This window comes from Puma concolor, chromosome A2 (genome assembly GCF_028749965.1).
Source record: "Puma concolor isolate L17-30 chromosome A2, mPumCon1.1.hap2, whole genome shotgun sequence".
In the NCBI taxonomy this organism is placed as follows: domain Eukaryota; kingdom Metazoa; phylum Chordata; class Mammalia; order Carnivora; family Felidae; genus Puma; species Puma concolor.
The window spans coordinates 84,321,826-84,336,081 of NC_141668.1; the positions used below are offsets into that span (position 1 = coordinate 84,321,826).

Genomic DNA, 14,256 nt, shown 5'->3' on the forward strand with positions numbered 1-14,256 from the left:
AATAGCGTTCTAGGTAGAGGAAACCGCAAGTGAATATGCCATGAGATGGGACAGTGCTTGAAAAGGGAAAGGAAAGAAACACCACATCACTGTGGCTGGTACAGAACAAGCAAGGGAGACCATAGCAGAGGATGTGGTTAGAAAACAGTTGGGCTAAAATCACAAATGCCTGGTAGGAATTGGAAGGATTTACACTTTTACTCTGAAAGAGAAGGGACTCTGTTGTGGGGTTCTGAAAGATGTAGATGATCTGTCTGGTTTCAATTTTAACAAATGAGTATGGCTGCATTACAGAAAACAGCTAGAGATTCTAACAAGGGCCAAAACAGGAGGATCCATTGCGTGTTTTCAGTAATTCAGTAAAAAGAGGATAGCGATATGGACCTGGGTGTTAGCAGTGGAGATGATGTGTAGCAATGGGGTTTGGGATAAAACCACCACTGACTTGTAAACATAGATGCCATTGAAGATAATTATTCCAGGAAGCAGTAGTACAGAAAAGTTAAAATGATTTAGGTTTAAAAAAGAAATCATTTGTCAAAGATTAATAATAATGTTGAAATCTGGGCATTTACTAGTACATAATGAATTCAGGGTTATGATTTTTAAGCAATCATATTCTTTCCCATAAATTTAATCATGGTCAGTCCTAAATCATCCCAAGCCAAATTTAAAGTTCATCTCATAGATTTATTGTCCTATACATCTCCCATCCTTTAACTTTTTCTGCAGTGTCATATTTTTTTATGAACAATTCTGAAAAGTTATAGAGGGAGGAGGGGTTGAGTCTCTTTTCAGTCAATTTCACTGTTCTTTGGCAGATTTCAAAGGTCATTTGGAAATAAAGTTGAAACCAGTGTTTAAGTGAGGTTTAGTACCAGCTGGATATTCTTTGTCCCTGTCTTCTTCATGTAAACAAGCACTGCTAATTTGAGATAGAGGCAAATGAAAACAATTGTTTAAAAGGTTTCCTATGTATGTTAAACTGCTTTTATATCCATATATATCACTTACCAAAGGGTCAAGTAATAAATAGAGAATTTTAGATTCTAAAAGTTAAGCTGATGATGTTGCTTATCTAATAAATCTACAAATTAATAGATGAAGAAATTAGTTTCAGTTTTATGAATTCAGATAGCTTGCCTAAATTCTCAAATAGCACAGCTGGGATTGAATATAACCTTCCTTGAAATGATTTTTCATTACTTTAAAAAATATATTATTTTTAACAATATATTATACCTGATAAGTGCAACATTGTGTTAAGCTCTGTAGGGCAAGTTAAAAACCAAGTCCTACTTAAGAGACACTGTTAAGCCAATTCGACATAGAGCTGTGAAATTATAATGGTTATGCCATTATATGATACTGCCAAGCTAATCATTGGCATTGTTAAATATGTGATATGTGTGCATGCATGCACATAAACACACACAGAAGGATGTTGTTATATTTTCCATGTAACAGAAAATACAAACACGTACAGGCTGTTATTAGAAAAGATTTTCCTAAATATTGAACATCTGAATTAGCATATAATCAAATGCTCTTCCAATTAAATATTGAATAACTCTATTGAAAACTAAAAACTGAAATTACAGACTTTCTTCAAAAATGCTTTTCAAACACAACTTATTAGATTATATAACACACACTATAAGCAGTAAACAGGATGCAATTCATAGCTTTAAGTACTTATATCAATATCATAAATAATGAAGACAAGTAAATGAAATTTCAAACTTAAGAGTTGGGGGAAAAATAAACCAAAAGCAGTAAAAAGAATATAACCAAGTTAGAGCAAACATTAATAAGGTCTAGAACTAATGAATAAAGCAAAATAATGGTTCTTTGAAAAAAATTAACAAAATAGTCACCAGCTAGTGAAAAAAAGAAGACAAAATATAAGAAAAAAAGGCAAAAATATAAAATAATAATTATCAAAGGGGAAATAAGCATTGAAACAGGAAAATTAGAAAACATGAGACTATTTTATATAACCTCATGTAAGAAACTTGGCAAAAAAAAATGGATAATTTACTAAGAAAATTCAAATTACGAATTGACCCTGGTCAGTTCAATTAGTCCAAGAATTAGATCTATTCATAGGGAAGAAATATAGAAATGTATTAATGAACCATCCTATCAAAAATATACTGTGCCTAGGTGCATTCACAGGCCAGTTAATCTCAATGCTACATAACTTCCTATGTAGCTTAACAAATACAGTAAAGCACAATAAATTATATGTGAAACTTCCACCAGGAATGTTGAAATTATAATATTAATATCTATTAATATAATATTAATATTAATATCTAAACATGATGAAGGTAGCAAAAAAAACAATAAACTTATGTCATTTGTGAATATAGAAATTTTAAATGAAATTTGAGTAAACGCCCAATAAAGTGACTTAAATATAAAACATAATGATTGAGTGGAGTTTAGTCTAAGGACAAAAATGATTTAGTTTTAGAAATCCAATAACATAATTCATCTTAGACCTAAGAAAAGCAATCATATAATAAATGTAAATAAATTTTAAAATTTCTGTTACAAAATTTACTGCTTTCTCATAAAAACATTCAAATGAGATTTTCTGGAATATACACACACTCTACACACATATCTGTATATCCATATATATACAAAGAGAGAGAGAAGCTGAGACAGAGCCTTCTTTAAAATATATATTCACATTTTAACATATACACATAGACATCCTCACATACACAAACACGTATAGACACAAACACATATATAAGTATATATTATATAGTTAATGGGGATATATGTAGTATACAATTTGATGAGGAAACATTAGAGACATTCTTATGAAGGTAAAAAAGAAAACAAGAATGTATAATATTCTCTTTACTATGTAACATTGTAAGTACAAGTTAAGATAAGTTAACATATTACTCTTTAACACTGTATTGGAGATGTTATTCCATATAAATAAAAGATCATATTGATCTTTATTTATGCAAATGATATAAATAGTAATATACTTAGAAAATTAAATTCAATAATAAAAAATCACTAAAGTAGCATTCATATATGAGTTTGAAGATTTAATTAAAGGGAAAACTATATCTATAATAGTAATAAAGCTGATGGAAACTTAGGAATAAATTTAGAAAGAAATGTGTAAAATCTGTGTAATAAAATTTTCAAATCACTACTCAAAGCCACAAAGGTGTACTTTAAACGTGGAAAAACATCCCTTGTTCTTGATATGAGAACACAACATCATGAATACATCAATTCTACCTAAGCTAATGTACAAATTTAATGTGATATTAATAAATAGATCAATGTCTTTTTCTGACACCAACAAACTGATTCTGCAGTTCTCTTGGTAGAGTAAACATAAGTATACATAAGTATACTATGGAAAATCTTGAAAAATAAGGGTGATTAGAGATAATTAACTTTATACATATTAAAACATTTTATAAAGAGCTGGTAATTAAGACTGTAGTTCTAGTACAATGAATAAATTCGCAATTGGAACAAAACACAGAAATGAGAAATAGACTCCTTAGAGAGATTTATGATATTATAAATGTGACTATACATAACTGAGTAAAAAATGAACTTTTAAAATATAATAATGGATCAATAAGGTAATAATTTGGAAAAATGATCAAATTAAATCCATGCCTTACACCAAAATAAACTCCAAAATAAACTCCAAATATATAAGAGATCTGAATGTGAAAAAGGAAACCATATAGAATACTAGAAATAAACTTGGAAGAATCCCTTTTTTTTTTTTTTTTTTTTAATTTTTTTTTTCAACGTTTATTTATTTTTGGGACAGAGAGAGACAGAGCATGAACGGGGGAGGGGCAGAGAGAGAGGGAGACACAGAATCGGAAACAGGCTCCAGGCTCTGAGCCATCAGCACAGAGCCTGACGCGGGGCTTGAACTCCCGGACCGCGAGATCGTGACCTGGCTGAAGTCGGACGCTTAACCGACTGCGCCACCCAGGCGCCCCGGAAGAATCCCTTTTTAACCTATATATGGTGAAATGATTTTTAATTAACACTCAAAATCTAGAGGCAATAAAAGAAAAATATGATAAACTACATTGAAAACCTACCATGGCATAGCACACACACACACACACACACACACACACACACACACACACACCCATATTAAATTCAAAAGACAAAAGACAAATTTGGAAGTAAGTGTTGAAATGCATATTATAGGTAAAGAGGAAATATTTTTCATATATAAAAATTCTGAAACCAGTGTAAAGGATCAAAAAAGTTAAGTAATGAACAAAATACGTAAAGCTATATATATATTTTACAAAATACATAAAGTTATATATATATGTAAAGTTATATATACATTTAACTTTATAACTTTATGTATTTTGTTTGTATATATATATATATATATATATATATATATATATATATATATATATAAATTCCCTTCAAACACAAGGAAATTATGCTTAAATTCACATAATATAAAAATAAATATAAATATTGAAATTTCTCACATTATGAGACTTGTATTTCTCACATATAATTTGTAAGAATTCAAAAGCTTGACAACACTATCTTTTTGCTAGGCTGGTTATCCATTTCCTTTTGGGGAAAGGAACTCTCATACATTGCTCTTAGGAGTTCAAAATGGTAAAACCCATCGAACATAATTTTATAATAATTAAGATTACATATGCATTCACTTTTTGGCTCAACAATGTACTGTTTGAATATACAGCTCCAACAATGTGCAAAAACATATGCATGAGTTTTTTACTGCAGCATTTTCTGTAATAGCAAAACAACTCAAATGTACTTTGGCAAAGTCACACTATGAAATATTATAAATTTGCAAAAAGAATAATAAAATTTTCTGTGAGCTATATGAAGTGATTTTCAGATATATTGATAATAAAAAAAAAGCAAAGCACTAAAGTACATATTTGGTACTCTGTTAGTAATAAATAAAGAGACGTACTACTAGCAATAAAAATGGGATGTAATAATACATATATAGAATATACATAAAAATAATCTGTATATTTATATTACAAATATATATTTGATTAATTTTGCCAAAAAAAGTGAAGGAATTATACAGGAGTCATAACAAGATGTTAATGAGATTGGGTTCGTTGGTAATGGTAGGTCGTGGGTAGAAATACAATGATGCAAAGGGAAAGGGAAAAATGAGAATTCTCTGAGATATATTTTCATATAGTTTTAACCATTAAGCAATGTTAGTGTTTTCAATATTCAAAAAGTGACCTCAAGAGGAACAAAAACAATATGCCTCCCTCTATATAAAATAGATACCAATACTACAGAGAAGGAAGAAAGACTAAGTTAACTTCTGGACATGATTTTCTGGCTGTATATGGCCTCACTGGGATATATTTAGGGCTAAATAACTATAAATAGATTTTGAACTTTAAAGTGTAAGTTTTTGTTAGTATTGGGACATAGTTTTGAAATTATTTTGTGTACATTGTAGAATTGAGAAAATGGGCAAACATAATGTTACCTGGAATGAGGTTTCTCACACTAATGGAATGGATGGAAGGAAGAACTGTGGTATTAGACTGAAGTTAGACACACACACACACACACACACACACACACACACACACACACACACACACTACCTAGCTCTATCAAATAAAAGGAACTAGAAATGATGGCACCAAATAGAAATAAGCACATTTGGCACCGATTTCTTGTCTTCTACTTACTTTCCATCCCCAAAATAAACAAGAGTTCCTTAGAGAAACTGATGATGTTAGGAGGCCCGGGACAAAGAGAGTATAAGGTGAGGCTGGAATATATTTCACCAGCAAGTTAAGAAGTTATAAAAAATTCATGTCTTCCTCTCAAAAACCTATAACCATTATCTAACCATGAGGAAAACATCAGACAAACCCAATAAATGGACAGTTTACAAAATACTTGACCCATTTTCCTTAAAACTGACAAAGTCATCAAAGAAGAAAGCCTGAAAAACTGTCATATTTAGAAGAACCTCAGAAAACATGACAACTCAACATAATGTGGTATCATGTGGAATCCTAGAATACAAAAGAGGATATTAGGTTAACTAAAAATATTTAAACAAAATATGGTCTCCAGTTAATAATGCATCAGTATGGCTTAATATTTAAGACAAATCTATCATACTGATGTAATATATTAAAAGTAGGGAAAACTGTCTGGTATATGAGAAGTCTCTGTACAAAGTTACAACTTTCCTGTAAGTCAAATCTATTCTAAAATAAAAAGTCCCATAGCCTGTATTCAAATAAAAGGGTGATGGTGGTTAGGAGCATCTCTTCTGCGGACACAGAAAGCGTATGTGCAAAAATTCAAAACGTATAAAAAAATAGTACTAGCATACTGTATTGCACAATTGTTTTCTTCAGTAAGAGTCTATCTAAAGAATTTACTACCTAACAGCTAAAGACTTAAACTTTCCTAACATGGGGGGGATGGGGGGGAGGGAAGCACTGTCAGAGGAAAATGAATTCACTCGTATATTCTGCATATGTGCAAGTATGAGATTTTACAAATTTATGCTGAGAGCAATTTTATTGTGTATTGGAATGACTATGATATTATCTGTATCAAATCCTATCCTATTTTAGTTTTTATATTTAAGCCCAAATTCCTTATAGTGCTACTGCAAAATGTGATCCATGGATATGAAAACATGGCTTTTGAATATGCTTATTATATTTCTTTTTCATTATGTTAACTGATTCCTGAACATATTATTAAATTGTTTATGTAAAATTGTTATTAGGATTTATACCTATTTATTATGATTATACAAAGCATATTTAAAGCCAGTGACAATAGACTATGGTTTACCAAATTTAAAACAAATAGTCTTAATGTTGATGTATATTTGTAGATAACATTTTATAGTCAAATCTATAGTGCTCATTCATATAAAAATCAGGAATGTTTAATAGATAGTCACTTTGATTTTTAAAATAAGGAAAGTGTTTCTCTTCAAATATAGAACTGCAATTCATGTGTTTGGAAGACCATGACTTCCTTTTTGTGATATTTAAAAATTAGGAATATTGACATTTCTATCAATGTTTAATAAAACACAAATTATTCAATTGAAAAAAAGTGAAAAATAAAACCACACGGGACACATTAAAAGACATAAAACCAGCTTAAAATGGCTTCCATCAATCAACTTTGAAACAATTTTGAGTATCAAAATCAGCAACGGGAATAGATCATCATGTTGAGTAAAAAGAGGACACATAAGTCTATGTGTATATTACCACTTCTACTACAGACATTTTATTGCTACTAATGGTAGTAGTTGAATACTTAAATAGACGTAGTGGTGAGAAGAAAACATTCTCATTTACAGAAAAATGATAATAAATTAAGAAATGCAGGAAATTGTAAAATAATTATTTTATCAACGTTTATTTATTTTTTTGGGGGACAGAGAGAGACAGAGCATGAACGGGGGAGGGGCAGAGAGAGAGGGAGACACAGAATCGGAAACAGGCTCCAGGCTCTGAGCCATCAGCTCAGAGCCTGACGCGGGGCTCGAATTCACGGACCGCGAGATCGTGACCTGGCTGAAGTCAGACGCTTAACCGACTGCGCCACCCAAGCGCCCCTAAAATAATTATTTTAAAACCAGCATAGTAATCACTGATTCATGCAAAAGCAACCAAAGTAGGCCAAGCCATTTATGAACGTTTGTTTGGCAATAAGATGCTGATTCAATCTGAAAGGTCCCCCAAATTTTCCTTTACATCAGTTAACCAAATTATCAAACTCACTACCAATAATGGAACATGATAAAATATGTCACGTCACATGATAAACTGCTGTGAAAAGGACAAAATATCATCTTTGCCATAATCCTGCCTTTATCTTGATTTTAATTATGAGAAAATAATCAGACAAAATGGAATTAAAGAGCATTTGCAAAACAGCTGGCTTGAGTGACTCAGAATGTTTTCTCAGGAAGACAAAATTCAAAACACAACAAATGTGACGGGTATATGAGTGTTCATTATATCATTCTTGTGACTTTCCTGTGAAGCAAATTTTTTCAGAAGAAAATGTTGAGAAATAAGTATACCATTGTAAAAATTCTCATTTATTTAGTGTCCCTATGGGCCACTCATTTAATTTTTTCTTTGATTGTTTTAAGTTTGTAGTGTGATATATAAACCCTTATTTCGAGGAAGAAAACTTTAGTTGAAAATAAAGATACTTTAATCTGAAATATAGGAGTATCTTTGACTTATACTGATTTCAGAGTGTGTTAACTTTTATGTTGACTTTCATGCTTGTAAAAAATGTTTTTGTTCTATACTTCCTTGTATTCATTAGACTTCCTTCCATATATTTTATGTTTAGATTGTTATCGTGGGAATGGCAAAAATTACATGGGCAATTTATCCAAAACACGATCTGGACTAACATGTTCAATGTGGGAGAAGAACATGGAAGACTTACACAGGTGTGTAAATTTCTTTCTTTCAATATATAATATGTAGTGATAACAGCAGATAGTATATTCAGATATGCACATTGCTATTTCTTTCTAGTCTTTTATATATTATATTAAGGTAATAAAAGCTTTAGATTTGTCATTCTGTGCAACTCAATTTAGCATTTTCCCTCCATGTAACAAACCTTTAGATAAGTAATTCAATCTAGCACATTTTTTATTGGACATTTACTATGTGTTCTGTTCTGTGATAGGTGCCATGGGAAATGTTAACAAAAAGTGGGCATAAGTTTTGGCTCCACTTTTAAGGATGATACGGTTATATTGGGAAGCAACTGTATGACTTGATAAGACTGTATAATTAAGTGGCAAATCTGAGACATGGTTGCGACATAAAACTGATTTTTAACAAATATCTCAGAATATACGTACTATGAATAAAAGGAAAAAAGTTAGTGTCATTTGATTGTATTTGGCCACCACAATCCTATGTGGAAGATATTTCTATATGTGTGAATAAGGATGTAAGGGCTCGGAGAGGTTGTTATTTGGCCTCTAGTCCTATTTTAATTATAACTTTATTCTCTTTGAAAATGTACTCACTAGTGGATGACATGGTTTCATTTAATATACTTCACAAACCAGTAGAGACAATTCTAAAGCAGTGTTCTCTAACATAAATATGCATTTCACACATGTAATCTGCACTAACAGTCACATTTAAGGAAGTAAAAATAAACAGGCAAAAGTATTTTATATAATACATGTTACTAATCCAATGTATCCAAAGCCTTTTCCTTTCCATATGTATTCAATAGAAAAATTGTCAATGAGACCTTTTACATGTTTTTCATATTACAGCTTCAAGATCTGGTATATATTTACAATTAAAGCATCTCTCAATTTGGACTAGCCACATACCAATTCTTCAGTAGCCCCATGTGGCTAGTAGCTACTGTACTGGGCACCGTAGCTTTGGGATTTCAAACATAAGCAGAATTCTAGCCTCATGGATTTCACACTCTGGAAGGCTTCCCAGAAAAAGGGACATTAATTGGGACATATATGTTAACTAGGAGTTGGTCAAAGGAAGTGTAGGAGGAGAGTACCTCAGGCAGAAAGGATAGCTTGTCCCAAAGCCCAAAGATTGAAGTGTTGAAAATCAGAAATAATTTTGGTAAGGTTGGTCAATATCCACAGACAAGAAATTCTCCAGTAGCAAGACCATATATTGCCTTGTAAGGTGTGTTAAAAACTTTGGACTTGGGGGTACCTGGGTGGCTCAGTCAGTTAAGTTTCTAACTCTTGGTTTCAGCACAGGTCATCATCTCATGGTTTGTGGGATCAAGCCCCATGCTGGGCTCTGTGCTGATAGCATAAAGCCTGCTTGAGATTCTCTCTCTTCTCTTCTCTCTCTGCCCCTCCCCCACTCATGTTTTCTCTCCTCTCTCTCCATCTCTCTCAAATAAATAAATAAACTTAAAAAAACTTTGGATTTTATCTTATTAAAGAGATTCATTACAGAATTTTAAGTGAGAATTAGTGTGATTAAGATTAAATGCTATATTTCAACACTGATATTTTTGAAGGCATTTTTAGAAATATGGTGGGGTGGACCTAGCTTTTATGGACTTGTGACAGACAAGTGTACCAATTCTGCCTTCAGAGATTTCACATTGGAACTTGACGTTTTTATGATGGAAGAATTTACACTGCAGTAATCAGCAAGGACAACAAATAAAGACTTCATATACATCTCAGAGTGCCCTTTTAAACATTACCAGCATACCACTGGAAGTGTTTATTTAGGGAATTCATGATTATAACTCTTAATTCACTGAGTTTGGGTTGACCTTCAGAAATAGTTAAAAGTCATTTGAAAACAATTTGAAGGAACTTGATGAATGATAAGTTGCATGTTACCATTTTGGTTTAAGAATAACCTACAACTGAGTAAGGACATAGTACAGAATGGTGGTTTTGAAAACTGACTCTGGAAAGAGCCAGGTGTTCCAACCTCTGCTCTACTGCTTATAAGCCATGTGACCTTAGAAAAATTGGCTTCTGTGGATTACTATTTCCTCAAAAATAAGATAGCCTGTCTCATTAGGTTGGTCTAAGGTTATATATGTAAATCACATATAATAGAATCTGGTACACAGCAATTACTATATGTGTTTGCTGTTGTCATTAGTCCAGGGAATGAACCTAAGTTTGGAAAGATAGTCCAACTTTCCCTGTCCAAGATCTTTCCATTGTTTTGAATGACCCATTAATTACAATCAAGCATAGTAGTAATTGATAATCCAAAACAAATTCAGTTACTTGTACACTTTTCATGACTTGGTCAGGATGGCCATTTGGGATTTGGCTGTATTAAGCTCATCAAAATAAATACAAATATTGATGTTATATGAGTGGGCATGACCTTACAAAATAACGCAGAGAGTTTTTGCTTTTCTTATGTAATAAACTTAGTAAGATGTAAAATGAGAAAGTGTTACTCAGTTATCTGTCCAAAGATCATCTATTGTAATTATATAAACAATGATATTTTAGAGTTTCTTTCATTAGCACATTACTATTAATTTTTCAGCGTGTCTTTCCGTCTTTTCTTATAATGATGTTGCTAGTCATGCTTCTTACGTTTTTGAAACATGAAAAATACTTTTGCAATAGCTTGCATTTTCTAGGTGTTTTATAACCTTGATTTTCTTTGCCATCTGCGGTTTTTCTGGCAGTGTTTCTGCACTTCTATGAATAGGGATATTGTTACCTTACCACTGTAATTATTAAATAGAAGCAAATCACAAAACTTCTCATCATTTTATCTGTCTAATTGCGTAGCATATTCCAAGTTCCTGAGTTAGAGCACATGATTCCAAACTGTAAGAACAACAAAATAAGTCTAAAATAAAATAATTAAAATTCACGCCAAAGAGAAGCTCGTGTTGTTTCTATAATGGAAGTTACATGCTAGGATTTTATCTTCTTGGTGACAGTTTGTTTCTGTTGGACAAACTGAGCATCTTGTGATCTCCAGAGCTTGTTGTTTATGCAGGCATATCTTCTGGGAACCAGATGCTAGTAAGCTGAATAAGAATTACTGCCGGAATCCTGATGATGATGCCCATGGCCCCTGGTGTTACACGGGAAATCCTCTCATTCCATGGGATTATTGTCCTATTTCTCGTTGTAAGTACTTTCAGTGATCTTCTTCAGGTGAAATATTTTAAATACACTGAATCTCCACTAAATTGATACCTTAATCAGAGGTGGAAATATAGGAGGGCTGGAGTCAATCCTAAAGTGGGGATGCATTCCAGACTGACGGACACACACACACACACACACACACACACACACACACACACACATCTTCATCTCTTTTGTAGACAAAGAGACATTCTGATGACCTTTTAAATAATATTTTCCTCCTCAGAAGATTCTCATTTGAAATCCATACGCAATAAATGGTCATGGTTCCAATATGACTGCACCATAAAGACTTCCCTCTCAATACTAACTGTTCAGGCTGTGAGTATAGCAGAGCTCTTACAAAGCCCCCATCCAGTAACAGACCCATAGACAGACCTGAAATAACATTGCTTTCATTTTCTTCTCGTGCCTTACCAAATATTAAAAAGTCTAGAGCATTCTCACCACATTTCTGAGTCAAAGATGATTTTGTTAAAAGAATATCAGTGTCTAAAGTAAAAGATATATGTAAAATACATATGACTGATATACCTCATATAAAAGGGCTCCTATATATCAATAAGAAAAAAAATGTCACAGTTTAGGAGAAAAATGAAGAAAATGAATCTTAAAGAATAAGTATAATGAAACAAATAAACAAAAATAGATTAAAACTTAATAGAAAAAGTAAATTATAAAAGCATAAGATCATTTTCACCAATAAGACTGGCAAATAAGAAAGTAATTATTTATGCCCAATGTTTGTGAAGGTCTGGCTAGTTAAAATCTTTCAATACTGTGAAACTTGGTGAATTGGAAAGCTTGTCTGGAAGTCAGCTTAGAGAAATGTCTTGGGAGTTTTCAATCTTGGCACTAGTGACATTTTGTACTGCATAAATCTTTGATGTAGGAAGCTGTCCTGCGCAATATAGAATGTTTGGTAGTGTCCCCGGCCTCTATCCACTAGATGTCAATAAAAAAATATTGAGAATCAAAAATTATCTCTAAATATCGCCAAAAGTCCCCTGGGGGACAAAATTATCCTAATTGAGCACCACTGAATAATATATATTGAGATGGAAGTATATCCTCCATATGGTATTGAGTGAAAAAGCCTTATTATAAAACTGTGTCAGTAGCAAAAGACCATCTTACTAGACTACATATCTCATAGCTCTGTTTATAGCAAACATCTTTAAACATTATGTTAAACTATCTCACGTCTACAAAAGGACACCCTTTATTTTAAGAATGTTTTTCTTGGTGGGTGGGGGATGAGTGAAATAGGTGAAGGGGATTAAAGAGTACAATTATGATGAACACTGAGCAATGTATACAATTGTTGAATCACTATATTGTACACCTGAAACTAATATGACACTGTATGTTAACTACACTGGAATTAAAATATAAAAAACGCAAAAAAAAAAAAAAAGAATGTTTCTCTTGTGACATAAGCCAGTAGCAAGTACCCTGAAAATAGGAACAAAAGTACCCATTTTAAAGGATTAAAATGAAGAGATGATGTTTGCTTTAAAACATGAATTACAGCAGCACCTGGGCAGCTCAGTCAAACATCCGACTCTTCATTTCAGCTCAGCTCAAGATCTCAAAGTTCGTGAGTCTGAGCCCTATATGGGCTCCGTGCCGACAGTGTGAAGCTTGCTTGGGATTCTCTTTTCCTGTCTCTCTGCCCCTCCCCTGCTCATGCTCTCTCTCTCTCTCTCTCTCTCTCTCTCTCTCTCGAAATAAATAAATAAACTTAAAAAAAACCATGAAATACAAACACATAATTTATTGCAAATTAAAGAGATAATTTCTTACTTTAAGTGGAAACACTAGTCATGTTTCTGTCTTTCTTTCTCTTTTTAATGATTATTTTTGAGAGAGGAAGAGAGAGAGACACACACAGAGTGGTAGTGGGGGAGGGGCAGAAAGAGAGGGAGATACAGATTCAGAAGCAGGCTGCAGGCTCTGAGCTGTGAGCACAGAGCCTTATGCGGGCTTGAACTCATGAACCGTGAGATCATGACCTGAGCAGAAGTAGGATGCTTAACCGGCTGAGCCACCTAGGCACCCCAACACTAGTCATATTTCTGAAATTTTATCATAAATAGGCAAACTTCTTAAATATGATATTCATCTAGTATGGTTATAAGTGACTTGTAACTTCCCAACCTATTTTTAATAAATAAATTCTCTATAATAGTAAATAAACACCTTATATGCTCATAAATAAATTATATATTATTATATATGTTATTATATTACACATATTTATTTCATTAGTTATAATCATAGCCTTTCAAATTAATTAGTGCGTTCCTAATTTTCTATTTTTCCCATATTAGGGTTGGCTTAGGTCCTGAAAATGTTCTTCTTTAGAAGATGTCTTTCTAGTTTTAGCAATAAAAAGCAAAGAAACCTACCTATCTGGCACATAATTTTTTTTTAATGGTTAGAGGATTATTCTTTATAAACATTAGCTTTACCCGGTGGAATCTTTCTGTGACGTCTCTATGATTAAGAATGATGGAGGCTAATAAAATATC

General features: G+C 32.4%; 1 protein-coding gene across 4 annotated transcripts in view; it reads left to right on the forward strand.

Annotated features, from left to right (window-relative positions):
- The window catches only part of HGF (hepatocyte growth factor), an 80,138-nt gene that overhangs the window by 45,160 nt on the left and 20,722 nt on the right, over positions 1-14,256 (forward strand). For all 4 annotated transcript variants that reach the window (XR_015248056.1, XM_025929507.2, XM_025929508.2 and 1 more), the window contains 2 exons: positions 8,413-8,515; positions 11,568-11,701. Coding sequence is in view for 3 of the 4 variants with exons in the window: in XM_025929507.2 (XP_025785292.1) it covers positions 8,413-8,515; positions 11,568-11,701 (237 nt within the window). In the remaining variant the exon portion in view is untranslated. The remainder of the gene's footprint in view (positions 1-8,412; positions 8,516-11,567; positions 11,702-14,256) is intronic.